We start from the raw sequence: 14,218 nt of genomic DNA, 5'->3' as shown, positions 1-14,218 counted from the left end.
CATTTGATACCTAACCCTGTTGTCCTGAGTTATTTTCCTTAAACTTGTAAAATGTTTCTGCCTTAGTCTAATTTGTCTTTGGACAGGACCAGTTAGCCCATTTGGTTTTGTATTGCCATGTGGCCTTCATTTAATCCTAGGGACACACATGGCTTCTATTTGTGTTAAGATGGCTTTAAAAGCAGACTTGTTTTCTTCAGCGTTGCAATATACCTCACCTAGTAGGACTGCCAATAAATCTTGCTCAAGTCATCTGCCATCTTTGCAAATTTAGCCCTCTTAAAATCTGCTACCAGCTGTCTTGGTTTGCCTGATCAAGGTAAATCTAATATGTTGAACATTAAACCTTCACCAAAAAATGGGAAAGTCCAACATTTTCAAAGGGAAAACAGAGTTGGAAATTGGGAGGTGTGGGCTAAATTTCCAACAGTTCAAATCATTTAATGTAAATTAACTTGGTCGAAAAAAATCTGCACAGACTGATATTTATTAATTTAGATCCCAATCTAAACCGCTTTATAACGTGTCTTTGACTGGATAGTTGCAGTGATTGTTGTCCCTGAGGAGGATCACGAGATGACCATGTCAACGAAAAGAGGAGGAAGCAAGTTAGACATTTGGGCAGAAGGATTTATTGGCTAAGTCAGAGGTTCCCAACCTCTGGTCCGCGGACCACCAGTGGTCCGGGAGGGTACTGCAGGTGGTCCGTGAAAAACAAATAATAATGTAATAATAATATAATCACATGTACCTCATATGTATCATATTCGATACACGTTGTGGTCCGCAAAAGCTTTTGATGAAAATGTAATGGTCCACATAAAGGAAAAGGTTGGGAACCACTGGGCTAAGTGATAGTTTCTTGGCTGACTAGTGTGTAATGGGCTCAACCGGAACAGGGAGAACATCATATAGATGTCCATTGATTGCTCGATCTGTAGATGTTGTTTTGTCACTCCCACCACACCTTGAAAGTTGTAGCTGCTTTGATTTTTTTTTCTTTCTCACTGCAGAACCCTTCTCAGTTCCTGGCAGAGGATATACAGGCCTTTCTCAGAAAGCAGTGTGCAAATGTATTCAGGAGGTGACTAAGACTTTGTGGTGCTTTCCTTATGAAAAACACAGGGAGCACTAAAGGCATTAGAGATTTATGCTAATGCAGGAGAAAAAGTAGACACTGTGCTCAACTACACCTACATCAACCCCAAAAAATGATCTTGTCTTTGGCAACTGTAAAGAACTATTTGTATATACACTCCTTAAATATGTATGCAGCTATTCTGTGAAGCAAAGAATATTGTGCGTTTCTTCATAATCAATTTATCGAATGCATTCCCTGTACACTAGAGTTCTTCAAGAGCAATAGTAGTCTTCAATTATAGCTCTTGGGTGATCAAGGAATATGGGATGATGACACCATTGCAAACCCGCAAAATGACCATGGTGCATGAATTTGTAAGAATCCTTCACTGCTTGCTGAATACCCTATTGATGCAGTAATGTTCCTTATTTTTATTTTTTAAACACTTGGGAATGCACATAAAGACACTACAGTAGGTACCTTTTTGAATTCGGAAGCAGAGATGAAGATGTTTTGGAAAGAGCTTGCTTTTCCCTTGCTATTCCAGCCAGTTAATATGTGCGTTTACCACTTTGCATAACTTGGCAGTGAAGAGGGCACTTAACTGGAAATTGATGAGCAACTTTGTGCGGTAGAAACAGAGAATCAGCTTTCACAACCTACTCCAGAGGGTGATGATGCAGCATTGACAATTGGTTGTGCATCAAACCAGAGGGGACATCTTATAATGGCTGAATGTCTACGTATTATGCTTTTGTGTTGGACATCACCATACGTAAATCATTGGCATAAGTACAGTAGTACTGCCTGAACCTTTTGATATCCCATGGTTTGTTCCAGCATGATTTCCATTTATCAAAACCAGTCTACATAGCATCCTGAAATTCTTGACTGAGTAGATAACTATTCCTTCTCTGAAATCTGGCAGTGTCATTCAGTCTGCTGGTTGTCGAGGATTGCGCACTAGCTACATTAATGTTCAAAACTTCATTCATTTTGGAAACCTGAATAACATTCATATCAAAGAGGAATCCTTCAGTATTCTCTAATCATTGATCCATGAATTTGTAGATGTGTTCTACTGCCCAGTGAATATCCTGTTAATGCATTAATATTCCTCACTTTAAAGGCTTGACAGCCAACATCTTTATTCACTCTCTCCAATGCCTTCTAGAATTTTGAACACTCCTGAATGTATCATCTCCTGGTGACTAAGATCTGGAATCAGTCTGTCCAATTCTACTCCTAAATCATCTGAACCATTAAAATGCTAAGTGACAGGGGATTCGGTCAGTCTGTGGGACAAAGGTAAAATAATAATTTGAGGTGCAGGTGTTGCTTGGCAATTTGACTGATGCCTATATTAGGAGAAATCAGAACTATCCGTGGAAAGAAAAAATAATCCTTTGTTCCACTTTCAAGCTCTTCAGATAATCGCAGTTCAATATTGCTCAATAATAAATGACCATATATACTAAGTAGTATGTGTAGGAACGGTAGTTCCTATCTGAATAATTGCAGTTCGACTCAGTAAATCAAAACAACAAAGTTTAATAACAACGAAGTTAACTAGTAAGCTACAGGAGAAGATGTATACAGGTCTGTTCAGGCTGCGAGGCACTCGAAGACTGCTGGAAGGTTCTGGAAACCGACGTCATGACATCGCGTTCTTCGCGCCACTGGCGGTCACGTGATCGGCGTCATGACGTCATCATGCAGAGTATAGGAAGGCACATACAGTGTCTAGTTAACAAACAGTTTAAAGGTGCAGTACGTGGCTGCACTACAATGCAGTTAGAGATTATTCTCAAATGTTCTGAGTCTCTTAGTGGCTCCGCCCCATATGTATGTTTGGACCGAATTTGTTGCATTTCTAAGTGTAACACATTTGGTTGCACAATGTCATTTTTAAACATAATGGAGATAATTCTCGTCAGAAGGTCGTCCGCATTAGGCTTAGGCTTCTGTGACGATCATTATTTGGTTGAAGGCCTATTACAGTTTCATTACATTGTTTCTGGGTATCCTGCCATCTTTTTGTGCTGGATATGGTGTTTAACCACCAATTAATGGCTTCCCACGTCTCCTGCCTTCTAGGCTTACGATTCAGCAGTTTTTAAGGCAGATACCAAATCTTACTGCCTCTCAGGCCATCACCCTTTTCTCCACCTGCCTTTTTGATGGGGAAATCTCCATGCATGTGACTCAATAAGGTTCAAGGTTGTCATTTCTAGTTCTTTTGTGATGCCACCTTGTAATGATTGATGCTATTATGTGAATGGACATTGTAATTCTCTGCTGACGGAATGTTTCTGATGCTGTGTAATTCAGCAGAGAACAGATGGCAGATTTTTTCCCTTCTCCAAAATCAGTCGAAAATCCAAACAGAAAGTCCTCCTGCTCATCAACGTAGAAAATAAACCCCTGTGTTCTTAAAAAATGGCATGCAGCTGCTATTGAGTTCAAGGCAGTAATTTGATCCTCATTTCGACATTCTATAGGTATTTGTTTGATGATCTAAGTAAGATGGAAGGCCTAATCTCGTCTCTTTATAAGCAATAGCGGGTGGCTGCTTCATCTCCTGGGTTATATTATTAGCTTTCAAAACATTTGGCTGGGGAAAAGCTGCTTTAAACAGACAGCTGCTTAATCAAAGTGATCGAGACGGATTTCTCCCTGGAAGTTTTGGGTGCATCGATTTGTTTTGAGGCTAATCGTAGATCTCGTAACGGTTGTCTGGTTTGTTATCCATTGTGCCTTTCACAAACAGAGCAAAATATTTCATCTTAATTGAAGTAAAATGATCCAAAGAATGTCATCAAAATTGTATGAAGCATTCTACTCTTGCCACTGTACTTTTATTGAGACATTTTACAAAAGCAAACCTCATTTCATAATATTAGGACAGCTATTGTAGCATTAAAGATGGAAATTTAACTTGCTACGGAATTTCTCTAGCATTTCTGCAGCAAATGGTTCCATTGAATGTGATTGGCAGTTCAGTAGTTGAGAGGCGTTGCACCCAAAGTGTGACACCACATACCTCCTGCGCGTGGCTCTTTCAGTGGTAATGGTCCGGTGTACCACTATGGCATAAAGACCAGACAACAGTTGGAGTGTTACAGTTGACATCAGCTAGGCTACCTGATCCTGCTCAATATCCAGTGACCTCTTCATTGAGTGAAGATGGGAGAAAGTTTGACTGACGCCCTGCATGGTCAAATAGGTCTGCTGTCACTCACTATCTGGGCTCACAGAGGAAGAGAGGCCACTTAGATGAGGTACTGGATGGCTCCTAGCACTCATGCAGTTGTATCTGAACAAAAGTCAGGCATTCAAGAAATAAGGGTCAAAAAAGACAACAAAATTGTAAATGCTGGAAATACTCAGCAGGTCAGGCAGCATCTGTAGAGAGAGAAACAGAGTTAACGTTTCAGGGTCATCGACCTGAAACATTAAATCTGTTCCTCTCTCTACAGATGCTGCCTGACCTGCTGAGTATTTCCAGCATTTCCTGTTTTTGTTTCAAATTTCCAGCATCCGCAGTATTTTACTTTTGCGCAACAGAATTGTTCTGTTTTAAAACTGTGTACTTTCCTTCAATTATTGGTTATCTACAGAACGCTGACACCTAATCATAGATCTCTTCTGCTCTGTGCGTTGTTTAGCAGCAGCCACAGGCACGGGAAAAGGCAAATTCACCATCTGAATACCATTTTAAATGTCAAAAATCTCAAAAGGATTGGGGTTAACTTGTAACAGTCCTCTGCATATCTTTTGTCCAGTTTTATGCCTTCCAGTTCAAAACCCTGAGTGCTGATTGCGGCGTGTGGGGTGGCAACTGGGATCCAGCCTTGTAAAATGAAGAACATTCGTAAAGACATTTGTGGGACAAATAAGCTCATAAGTACAATGTAACTACTGGGTCCAGTAGGAGCATCAGCGGGAGGGTAAACTGTTATCTAATGGGACTGCCCTCCATCTTGTGTGCACTCGCATAATGATCATCTCTCCAATAAAACTCATTCAGAAAAAAAATGTACGTTTTTTAATTGGATTGCATACATAAACAAAATTGTTTGCATATGGCCCACATACATGACTGTCTGCCTCCTACACCTTTTGCTTCCTCTACCCTGCACTATTGTGTGTCAGCGCACTGTCCCCTACATTAATTCACTTTCCCAGGACTACTTCAAACCTGCCTAACTCTTTACCTCCCTTAGCCTCCCCTTCCTCTTATAATCTACAAAACCCAAGATGTCCCCTAACCACTACTTAATTTATCTTGTCTTCCCTCTCACTCATTTTAAATGTAATGGTGTGTGTGCTCCCCTCTTTTCTACCCCCCCCCCCCCCCCCCCCACTATGCAATTTAGACTTTCACTTAGATTTCACAATTTCAAAGAGAAAATCCAGAACAAACGAGCTTTTAACTAACTAGAATAGGGGGAAATAAACTGATCTGACACTGTTGCCGATGTATCCCTGTCACCTGATCATATGGTTCCTCAGTAACCATATTTCTGTGGCTCAGACCATCCTGCTGGTTAGTTGGAAGGAAAGGAAGAGAATAAAGCTTTTTTTTTAAATAAAAATTCCATTTAAGTTACAAACCATTTATTTAGAAGTGGTTGCAGTTTATTCTGCCACTAATTTTAGCAAAAAACCCCAAATTGACAAGTACAAGCGGTAAATCCCGTTTGGAACTCATGCTGCCATTTGGCTAAAACTGCAGATGGAAGGAATTTTGCCCCCAAAATAACCCAATTTTGTGTCACATACCAACACGAAAATTCCTCTCCCTCTTTCCCCTGGGAAGTCAACGGTAAAAGTCATAGGAGCAACCAGAGATGGGGGGAGGTGAAACGAAGGGAATGTGCATGCGTCCCTCCCCAAATCTTTATATATGGTTTACATACATCTCTGGTAGAATGGAGTATTGTCAGTAATGATGAGAGAGGTTTGTCACCACTAAACACACTTTGTGAAATCAGGCAGCCATTCTGGTCACAAGATTGGCTGGTGTAACTGTGATCACATACTGCCTTTCACTGCCAATACTAAATAACTCATTGCTGAGCAATTCATGCAGCATATCAAGCACAGTCACTGAAATTACTTTTAACAACTGTAATTGGGGGCAAAAGAAATACTTGAATTCATGTACTATCTTATCACACGTCTCAACACACTTCATATATAATGATTTTACTTTGAAGTGAAGGGATATTTGTGTAGGCAGCTGGAAATACCGCTGCTCTCTTCAAAAATTCCTTTTCAATGTCAAATTTCCTCAATTAGCTTCTTGCTAAAAATACTTGTGTTAATTGGTTGCAAGTTCAGTGGGAGTCTTCCTGAGAAATGGCTCTTTTATATTGAGACTTAACCTGAGCACAGCAGCTCCCAAAGATGCATTTGTATTAACACAGGGGCTTACTAATGACATTTGTTCTAGTGCATTTAGCAGGAAAATGTTTCTTGAAAACTTGACACTGAACTGAACCTTTCTAGCAGGACCAATCTGGATTTTTGTTTTACATTTTGCACTAAGTTTATTTTTTAAATAAAGGAGTCTGTAACCTGAACAGTTTTAATAAAATAGGGTGCAGATTGTTGAATCCAGGCAGTGGGTGTTACATAGCACTCAATGTCACTCAGTTTAGTATCCACTAACCCACTGCTTGTGCATTGATCTGTTTATTGCATATTCCAATAGAATTAATTAGTGTCTTTTGAAAGATAACAGTGCCACTCTCGTCTCGTGCTATAAAGTGAATTAGTCTGTCATGTGTGTTTGCTGCCCTCTGCTGCCTGCACTTGAGAAATCCTGGTGATTCCCAGTACATTTCTGGGTATGAGCCATGCTCCACTTTGGTTGACACGCAATAGCCACTATTTAAATGGATACAAACAGCATTACAGGCTTAATATGAACGAAAAGTGCTGAATGATACCTTTACAGTGTGAGATGAATGACCATTTAACAAGAAACTTCCTTTCACTATAAAATGGAACCCTAATTTAGTTTTGCTTTATAATTTGTTTCTGTATGCAGAGTTTTCAGTTGATGTGATTTGACATTCCCATTTTGTTTAGCTTGCCTTTTCCTTTCCTTTTTTTCCCCTTTCACTTCTGCTTAAGGTTGGGCGAATAAACCCAGATGAAATAGATTTAGAAAATGAACCCTGGTATAAATTCTTTTCAGAACTGGAGTTTGGACGCCCGGTAAGTGAGGTTAGCATGATGTGACCAGCATTTGTAACCTAGATATTTATAATCCTAATTCATTGCCAAGGGGCAGTCTGTATTCACTGTTAAAAGAATGATTGTTGTGTTAATGTAAATCTCTAATTTATAGCCCTTCCTATATAAAGTAGGTTAACAGCCTGTACTGTGTTGTCATTAGTCTGTTTTAGACCAGGGGATCTGAACCTCTCATTGGTTGCTCATTCCAGTTGATTTGTTTAGATCTAATCAATGAGAGCCAACTGTTAAGAATTGTCAAGCGAAGAATTTATTGAAGTAATTAATTTGTAGCACTACCTAGGCCTATAATACAGCACCCAATTTTGGAATTACTGTTTTTCTCAAATACTCTCAACCACTGCCTTCATTATTCATATCCACACAGCTTGATAAAGCTTGGCATTAATTAATTACATTTTCCACCAATTACTTCAACCACAACGCTACTTACTTATTTATTTACCTTTCTCATCAATTGCCCAATTGATAGCTGATATTTGTCAACATTCAACTGCCAGGTTTATTTAGTCCCAGAGCCCTTTGAGCATTATGTAGAAAGACCTCACCCCTTCCACTTTGCCTCCTCATAATTTCATTCTGTTGGTATTTCTGTGTTTATATTCTGTCGGGAGCTGCTTTTCCCCACCTAACCATGTCACCTTTTCCATATGTTGTGTCCCATGGTGCCATTTGACTTTCCTCCACACATCTCTCCACCTCTGCCTGTGTTGCCATCAGCCTCCCAAAAAGCTTTTGGATTATCTGCCAGAAAGTTCTCCCCGTGTTTCGGCTGAGAATATTAAGGTAACTACTAATTCTTTATCCTCAACATGCAGTACTTTGCTCTCCGATTTTTAGCATCTTTATCATGAACATTATCACCGTCCTCAGCAGCACCTGTGAATCTTCAGTTAATTAACGAATTGTATTCTCACAGCGATTGAGGTTCTTTTGTCATTTCTATCTGCTGGCAATTACAGTTGCCGATACTGGTGGACAAATGCTTAAGGCATGCGTATGACATTCTTCTGTCTACAATTTTAACAGAAGCTTTGACCTGTTTAAGATAAATGAGCTAATGCCTTTTTATTTAAATAATGGGACGCGGAGTGTCATACAGATGTTTTAAACATCCATTATTATTGTCACCAACAATCATGTCAACTTGGTAGCACTCTTGCCTCTTGAGTCAAGCTTCACTTCAGGACTTGAGCACATCGGTATGGTAGTGCAGTGATGATGTTACTGGACGAGTAATCCAGAGGCTTAGACTAATAACCTAGAGAGCACGGCCACGATTTTCATAGGGGGGGCGTGGCGCCCAGTAGCGGGCGACGAACCCGGCAAGGCCGGTGGCCCTGCTAATATTAACGACAGGGTCGCATTTTATATAAATCTATATAGCGAACCATCTGATAAACTGCCAGATTGACTACCTGAGCGCCTGGAGGGAGTGTGCATCAAGCGCCAGAAGGCTGCAGCCGGGGACCCGTGTGAACGGTCCCCAGCTCTCATTGGGGGAGGGGGAGAAGACTCTGGGCAGGGTTCGGGAGTCAGGGAATGCTGTCAGCAGGGATAGCAAGGGGGGCAGAAGATCCGACAAAGATCAGGAGTAGGGTAGCCTAGCACAAGGGATGCCCAAGGCCCACAAGGAAGCCTAAAATTATAATTTTAAAACTTTCCTTCTACGGCTCTTCTGGCCCAGGATCCGCCTCCCGACAGGTATGCCTGATGGAAGCCGACACTGCTCCCCCGCTCGGGCCTCAGGTTGAAATTGCAAATCAAAAGCGCTGATTTCCAGTGGTAAGGTGAGAGTGACTGCCCTTGACATCAAGGCAGCATTTGACCGAGTGTGGCATCAAGGAGCCCTAGTAAAACTGAAGTCAATGGGAATCGGGGGGGAAAATGCTCCACTGGCTGGAGTCCTGCCTAGCACAAAAGAAGATGGTTGTGGTGGTTGGAGGTCAATCATCACAGCCGCAGGACATCACTGCAGGAGTTCCTCAGGGCAGTGTCCTAGGCCCAACCATCTTCAGCTGTTTCATCAATGACCTTCCCTCCAACAGAAAGTCAGAAATGGGGATGTTCGCTGATGACTGCACAGTGTTCAGTGCCATTCACAACTTCTCAGATAATGAAGCAGCCCATGCCCGCATGCTATAAGACCTGGACAACGTTCAGGCTTGGGCTGATAAGTGGCAGGTAATATTCGTGCCACACAAGTGCCAGGCAATGACTATCTCCAACAAGCGAGAGTCTAACCACCGCCCCTTGACATTCAACGGCATAACCATCGCCGAATCCCCCACCATCAACATCCTGGGGGTGACCATTGACCAGAAACTTAACTGGACCAGCCACATAAATACTGTGGCAACAAGAACAGGTCAGAGGCTAGGTATTCTGTGGTGAGTGTCTCACCTCCTGACTCCCCAAAGCCTTTCCACCATCTACAAGGCACAAGTCAGGAGTGTGATGGAATACTCTCCACTTGCCTGGATGAGTGCAGCTCCAACAACACTCAAGAAGCTCGACACTATCCAGGACAAAGCAGCCCGCTTGTTTGGCACCCCATCCACCACCTTAAACATTCACTCCTCCACCACCAGCGTACCGTGGCTGCAGTTTGTACCATCTACAAGATGCACTGCAGCAACTTGCCAAGGCTTCTTCGGCAGCACCTCCCAAACCCGCGACCTCTTCCACCTAGAAGGACAAGGGCAGCATGCGCATGGGAACGCCACTACCTCCAAGTTCCCCTCCAAGTCACACACCATCCTGACGTGGAAATATATCGCTGTTCCTTTATCGTCGCTGGGTCCAAATCCTGGAACACCCTCCCTAACCGCACTGTGGGAGTACCTTCACCACACGGACTGCAGCGGTTCAAGAAGGCGGCTCACCACCACCTTCTCGAGGGCAATTGGGGATGGGCAATAAATGCTGGCCTTGCCAGCGACGCCCACCTCCCATGAACGAATTTAAAAGAAAAAGGTCCTGATGACATCATCAGACCCGATCTGCATATTTAAAGTAGAATCCTGCATCCTTCCTACGGGTGTCCTGCTCGCCTGCTCAAAGAGGCAGGTTAATATCAGAACATGGCGGGAAGGCAGCGGAATCGGGGGGGTGGGGGGTAAGTGACTCGCATTATTTTAACTGCCCCCGCCGCCCGGTTTCCACCAGGTGGGAGTAGTTAAAGTCGGTGCCCATAAGATCAAATCCCACCACGGCAGTTTGAGAATTTGAAATCAAGATTGCCTAGTGTGCCCTATACGTGACTCTTAATTGCCGAAGAACCACTCGGCTGTCTCAAACTGCTATTCAGGTAGAAGGCTCATATTCTGAGGGCAACTAGGGATGTATCCCACAATTCTTTTTTTAAATGAGGTACAGAAAGTGTGTCCCATCTTTCAGGTGCGACGTTAGACTTGCTGAATTGGACATGAAAGATTGCATGGCATTATTCAAAGAAGAACGGAGTATCAACAGTGTCTTAACCAACATATTCCCTCAACCATGACCACAAAATATAGATTGACTGACCACTCATTTTATCTGCTGGTTGCAGAACCTTGGCGTGCACAGATTGGCTGCCACATTTGCCTGTGCTACACCTACATTTCAAAAGTATTTCATTGGTTGTGAACCACTTTGGATCTCCTGAAGATGTGATGAGGCACTATATAAATGCAAGATAATTCTTTCGGACAGCCCTAGTTGTCCATAGGTTTTTCCTCTAGTTTCTGTTTTAATTTACTTTTTACTTAAGTTAAAAAACCTTGTCTGGAGAACTAGATAGTCTGGTGAGTTAGATCACTGTCCTTTCATCTCTGGGCCTGGGTTTGAGTACCATCCAGGCAATTTGTATTGAGCTTTCTGTCTCTAGCTGCAGAATTCCTTATTTAATTTCTGTTGCTTCAAAGAAATTTCTTGTCCCTCTTTTTTTTCTTTAACATTTGAATCCAACACAGTCACCATTTTGAAACCAAACCTTAAGTCACTAGCAGAACTGTTGTCAGCTGGGAACCCAAATAAATGAGTATTACATGCCAGCAGGGAGATCAGTTGGAGAGGGAGGGAAAAGCTGCGAAGATCACGGGGGGCACGGTGGCATAGTGGTTAGCACTGTTGCCTCACAAAACCAGGGACCCGGGTTCAAATCTGGCCTCGGGCGACTGTGTGGAGTTTGCACATTCTCCCTGTGTCTGCGTGGGTTTCCTCCGGGTGCTCCGGTTTCCTCCCACAGTCCAAAGATGTGCGGGTTAGGTTGATTTGGCTATGATAAATTGACCCTTAGTGTTAGGGGATTAAATACGTGGGGTTACGGGGATAGGGTGGGATATGTGTTGGTGTAGGGGTTACGGGGATCGGGTGGGATATGTGTCAGTGCAGGCTCGATGGGCTGAAATGACCTCTATCTGCACTGTGGGGATTCTGTGATTCTGTGATCAGTTCCACTCATCCATCCCATCCTCCCGATTAAAGGAAATGGTGTGACTGTAAAAGGCAGCAATAAATAGAAACATAAAAACATAGAAGATAGGAACAGGAGTAGGCCATTCGGCCCCTCGAGCCTGCTCCGCCATTCAATGAGATCATGGCTGATCATCCAAACTCAGTAACCTATCCCTGCCTTCTCCCCATATCCCTTGATCCCTTTAGCCAAAAGAAATATATCTAACTCCTTCTTGAATATATTTAATGAATTGGTCTCGACTGCCTTCTGTGGTAGAGAATTCCACAGGTTCACCACTCTCTGGGTGAAGAAATTCCTCCTCATCTCTGTCCTAAATGGCTTACCCCTTATCGTTAGACTGTGACCCCTGGTGCTGGACTCCCCGGCCATCGGGAACATCCTTCCTGCATCTAGTCTGTCTAGTCCTGTTAGAATTTTATAAGTTTCAATGAGATCCCCTCTCATTCTTCTAAACTCCAGCAAGTATAAGCCCAATCGACCCAATCTCTCCTCATACGTCATTCCTGCCATCCCAGGTATCAGTCTGGTGAATCTTCCCTGCACTTCCTCCAAGGCAAGAACATCCTTCCTCGGGTAAGGCAACCAAAACTGCACACAATACTCAAGACATCCTTGTTCCTCTACTCGAATCCTCTCGCTACGAAGGCCAACATACCATTTGCCTTCTTAACCGCCTGCTGCACCTGCATGCTTACCTTCAGCGACTGGTGCACAAGGACACCCAGGTCTCGTTGCACTTCCCCTTTTCGTAATCTATTGCCATTGAGATAATCTGCCTTCCTGTTTTTGCCACCAAAGTGGATAACCTCGCATTTATCCACATTATACTGCATCTGCCCAATCACCCAACTGGTCCAAATCATACTGGAGTTTTTCGGCATCCTCCTCACAGCACACACGCCCACCCAGCTTTGTGTCGTCTGCAAACTTGGAGATATTACATCTAGTTCCCTCGTCTAGATCATTAATATATATATTGTGAATAGCTGGGGTCCTAGCACCGATCCCTGCGGTACCCCACTAGTCACTGCCTGCCACTCGGAAAAAGAACCGTTTATTTGCTTCCTGTCTGCCAGCCAGTTCTCTATCCAAGTCAGTACCTTGCCCCCAATCCCATGTGCTTTAACTTTACACGCTAATCTCTTATGCGGGACCTTATCGAAAGCCTTCTGAAAGTCCAAATACACCACATCCAGTGGTTCTCCCTTATCTATTCTACCAGTTACATCCTCAAAAAATTCCAGTAGATTAGTCAAGCACGATTTACCTTTTGTAAATCCATATTGACTTTGTCCGATCCGGTCACTTTTCCAAGTGCTCTGCTATTACATCTTTTATAATGGACTCTAGCATTTTCCCCACTACTGATGTCCGGCTTACTGGTCTATAATTCCCCATTTTCTCTCTACCACCTTTTTTGAATAGTGGGGTAACATTAGCTATCCCCCAATCCATGGGAACTGTTCCAGAATCTCTAGAATTTTGGAAGATGACCAGCAATACATCTACTATTCCTAGGGCCACTTACTTAAGTACCCTAGGATGTAGATTATCAGGCCCTGGGGATTTATCGGCCTTCAATCCCGTCAATTTCCTTAACACCATTTCCCTACAAATACTGATTTCATTCAGTTGCTCCCTCTCATTAGACCCTATGTTCCCCGACATCTCTGGGAGGTTATTTGTGTCCTCCTTTGTGAAGACAGAACCAAAGTATGTATTTAATTGGTCTGCCATTTCTTTGTTCCCCGTTATAAATTCCCCTGATTCTGACTGCAAGGGACTTACGCTTGATTTCACCAATCTTTTTCTCTTCACATATCTATAGAAGCTTTTACAGTCAGTTTTTATGTTCCATGCAAGCTTACTCTCATACTCTATTTTCCCCCTCTTAATTAATCCCTTTGTCCTCCTTTGCTGAATCCTAAACTGCTCCCAATCCTCAGGTTTGCTGCTTTTTCTGGCCAATTTATATGTCCTCTCCTTGGATCTTATGCTATCCCTAATTTCCCTTGTTAGCCACGGTTGAGTCACCTTTTTTGTTTTATTTTTATGCCAAACAGGGATGAACAAATTCTGTAGTTCATCCATGCGATCTTCAAATGTTTGCCATTGCCTGTCCACCGTCAACCCTTTAAGTAACATTCCCCAATCCATCCTACCCAACTCGCCCCTCATACCATCGTAGTTTCCTTTATTTAAATTCAGGACCCTAGTCTCTGAGCCAAATACTTCACTCTCCATCTTAATGAAGAATTCGATCATATTATGATCGCTCCGCCCCAAGGGGCCTCGCACAACAAGATTGCTAATTCATCCTTTCTCATTACATAATACCCAGTCTAAGATGGCCTGATCTCTAGTTGGTTCCTCGACATATTGGTCCAGGAAACCATCCCTTATACACT

The 14,218-nt window shown here is 42.8% G+C and overlaps 1 protein-coding gene across 5 annotated transcripts in view; it reads left to right on the top strand.

The window, feature by feature from the left end:
• The window catches only part of sorbs2b (sorbin and SH3 domain containing 2b), a 308,730-nt gene that overhangs the window by 215,126 nt on the left and 79,386 nt on the right, over positions 1 to 14,218 (top strand). The window contains exons 16-17 of one of the 5 annotated variants that reach the window (XM_085981513.1): positions 7,226 to 7,309; positions 8,069 to 8,134. The exons of 2 other annotated variants lie outside the window; for them this stretch is intronic. In XM_085981513.1, the coding sequence (XP_085837639.1) occupies positions 7,226 to 7,309; positions 8,069 to 8,134 (150 nt within the window). Of the gene's footprint in view, positions 1 to 7,225; positions 7,319 to 8,068; positions 8,135 to 14,218 lie in introns of all 5 variants that reach the window. 2 more of the 5 variants (XM_085981485.1, XM_085981522.1) reach the window with 2 other exon arrangements.

This window comes from Somniosus microcephalus, chromosome 1 (genome assembly GCF_052327205.1).
Source record: "Somniosus microcephalus isolate GS21.2 chromosome 1, FLI_Smic_1.0, whole genome shotgun sequence".
NCBI lineage: Eukaryota > Metazoa > Chordata > Chondrichthyes > Squaliformes > Somniosidae > Somniosus > Somniosus microcephalus.
This window is presented reverse-complemented; position numbering and strand designations above follow the sequence as displayed.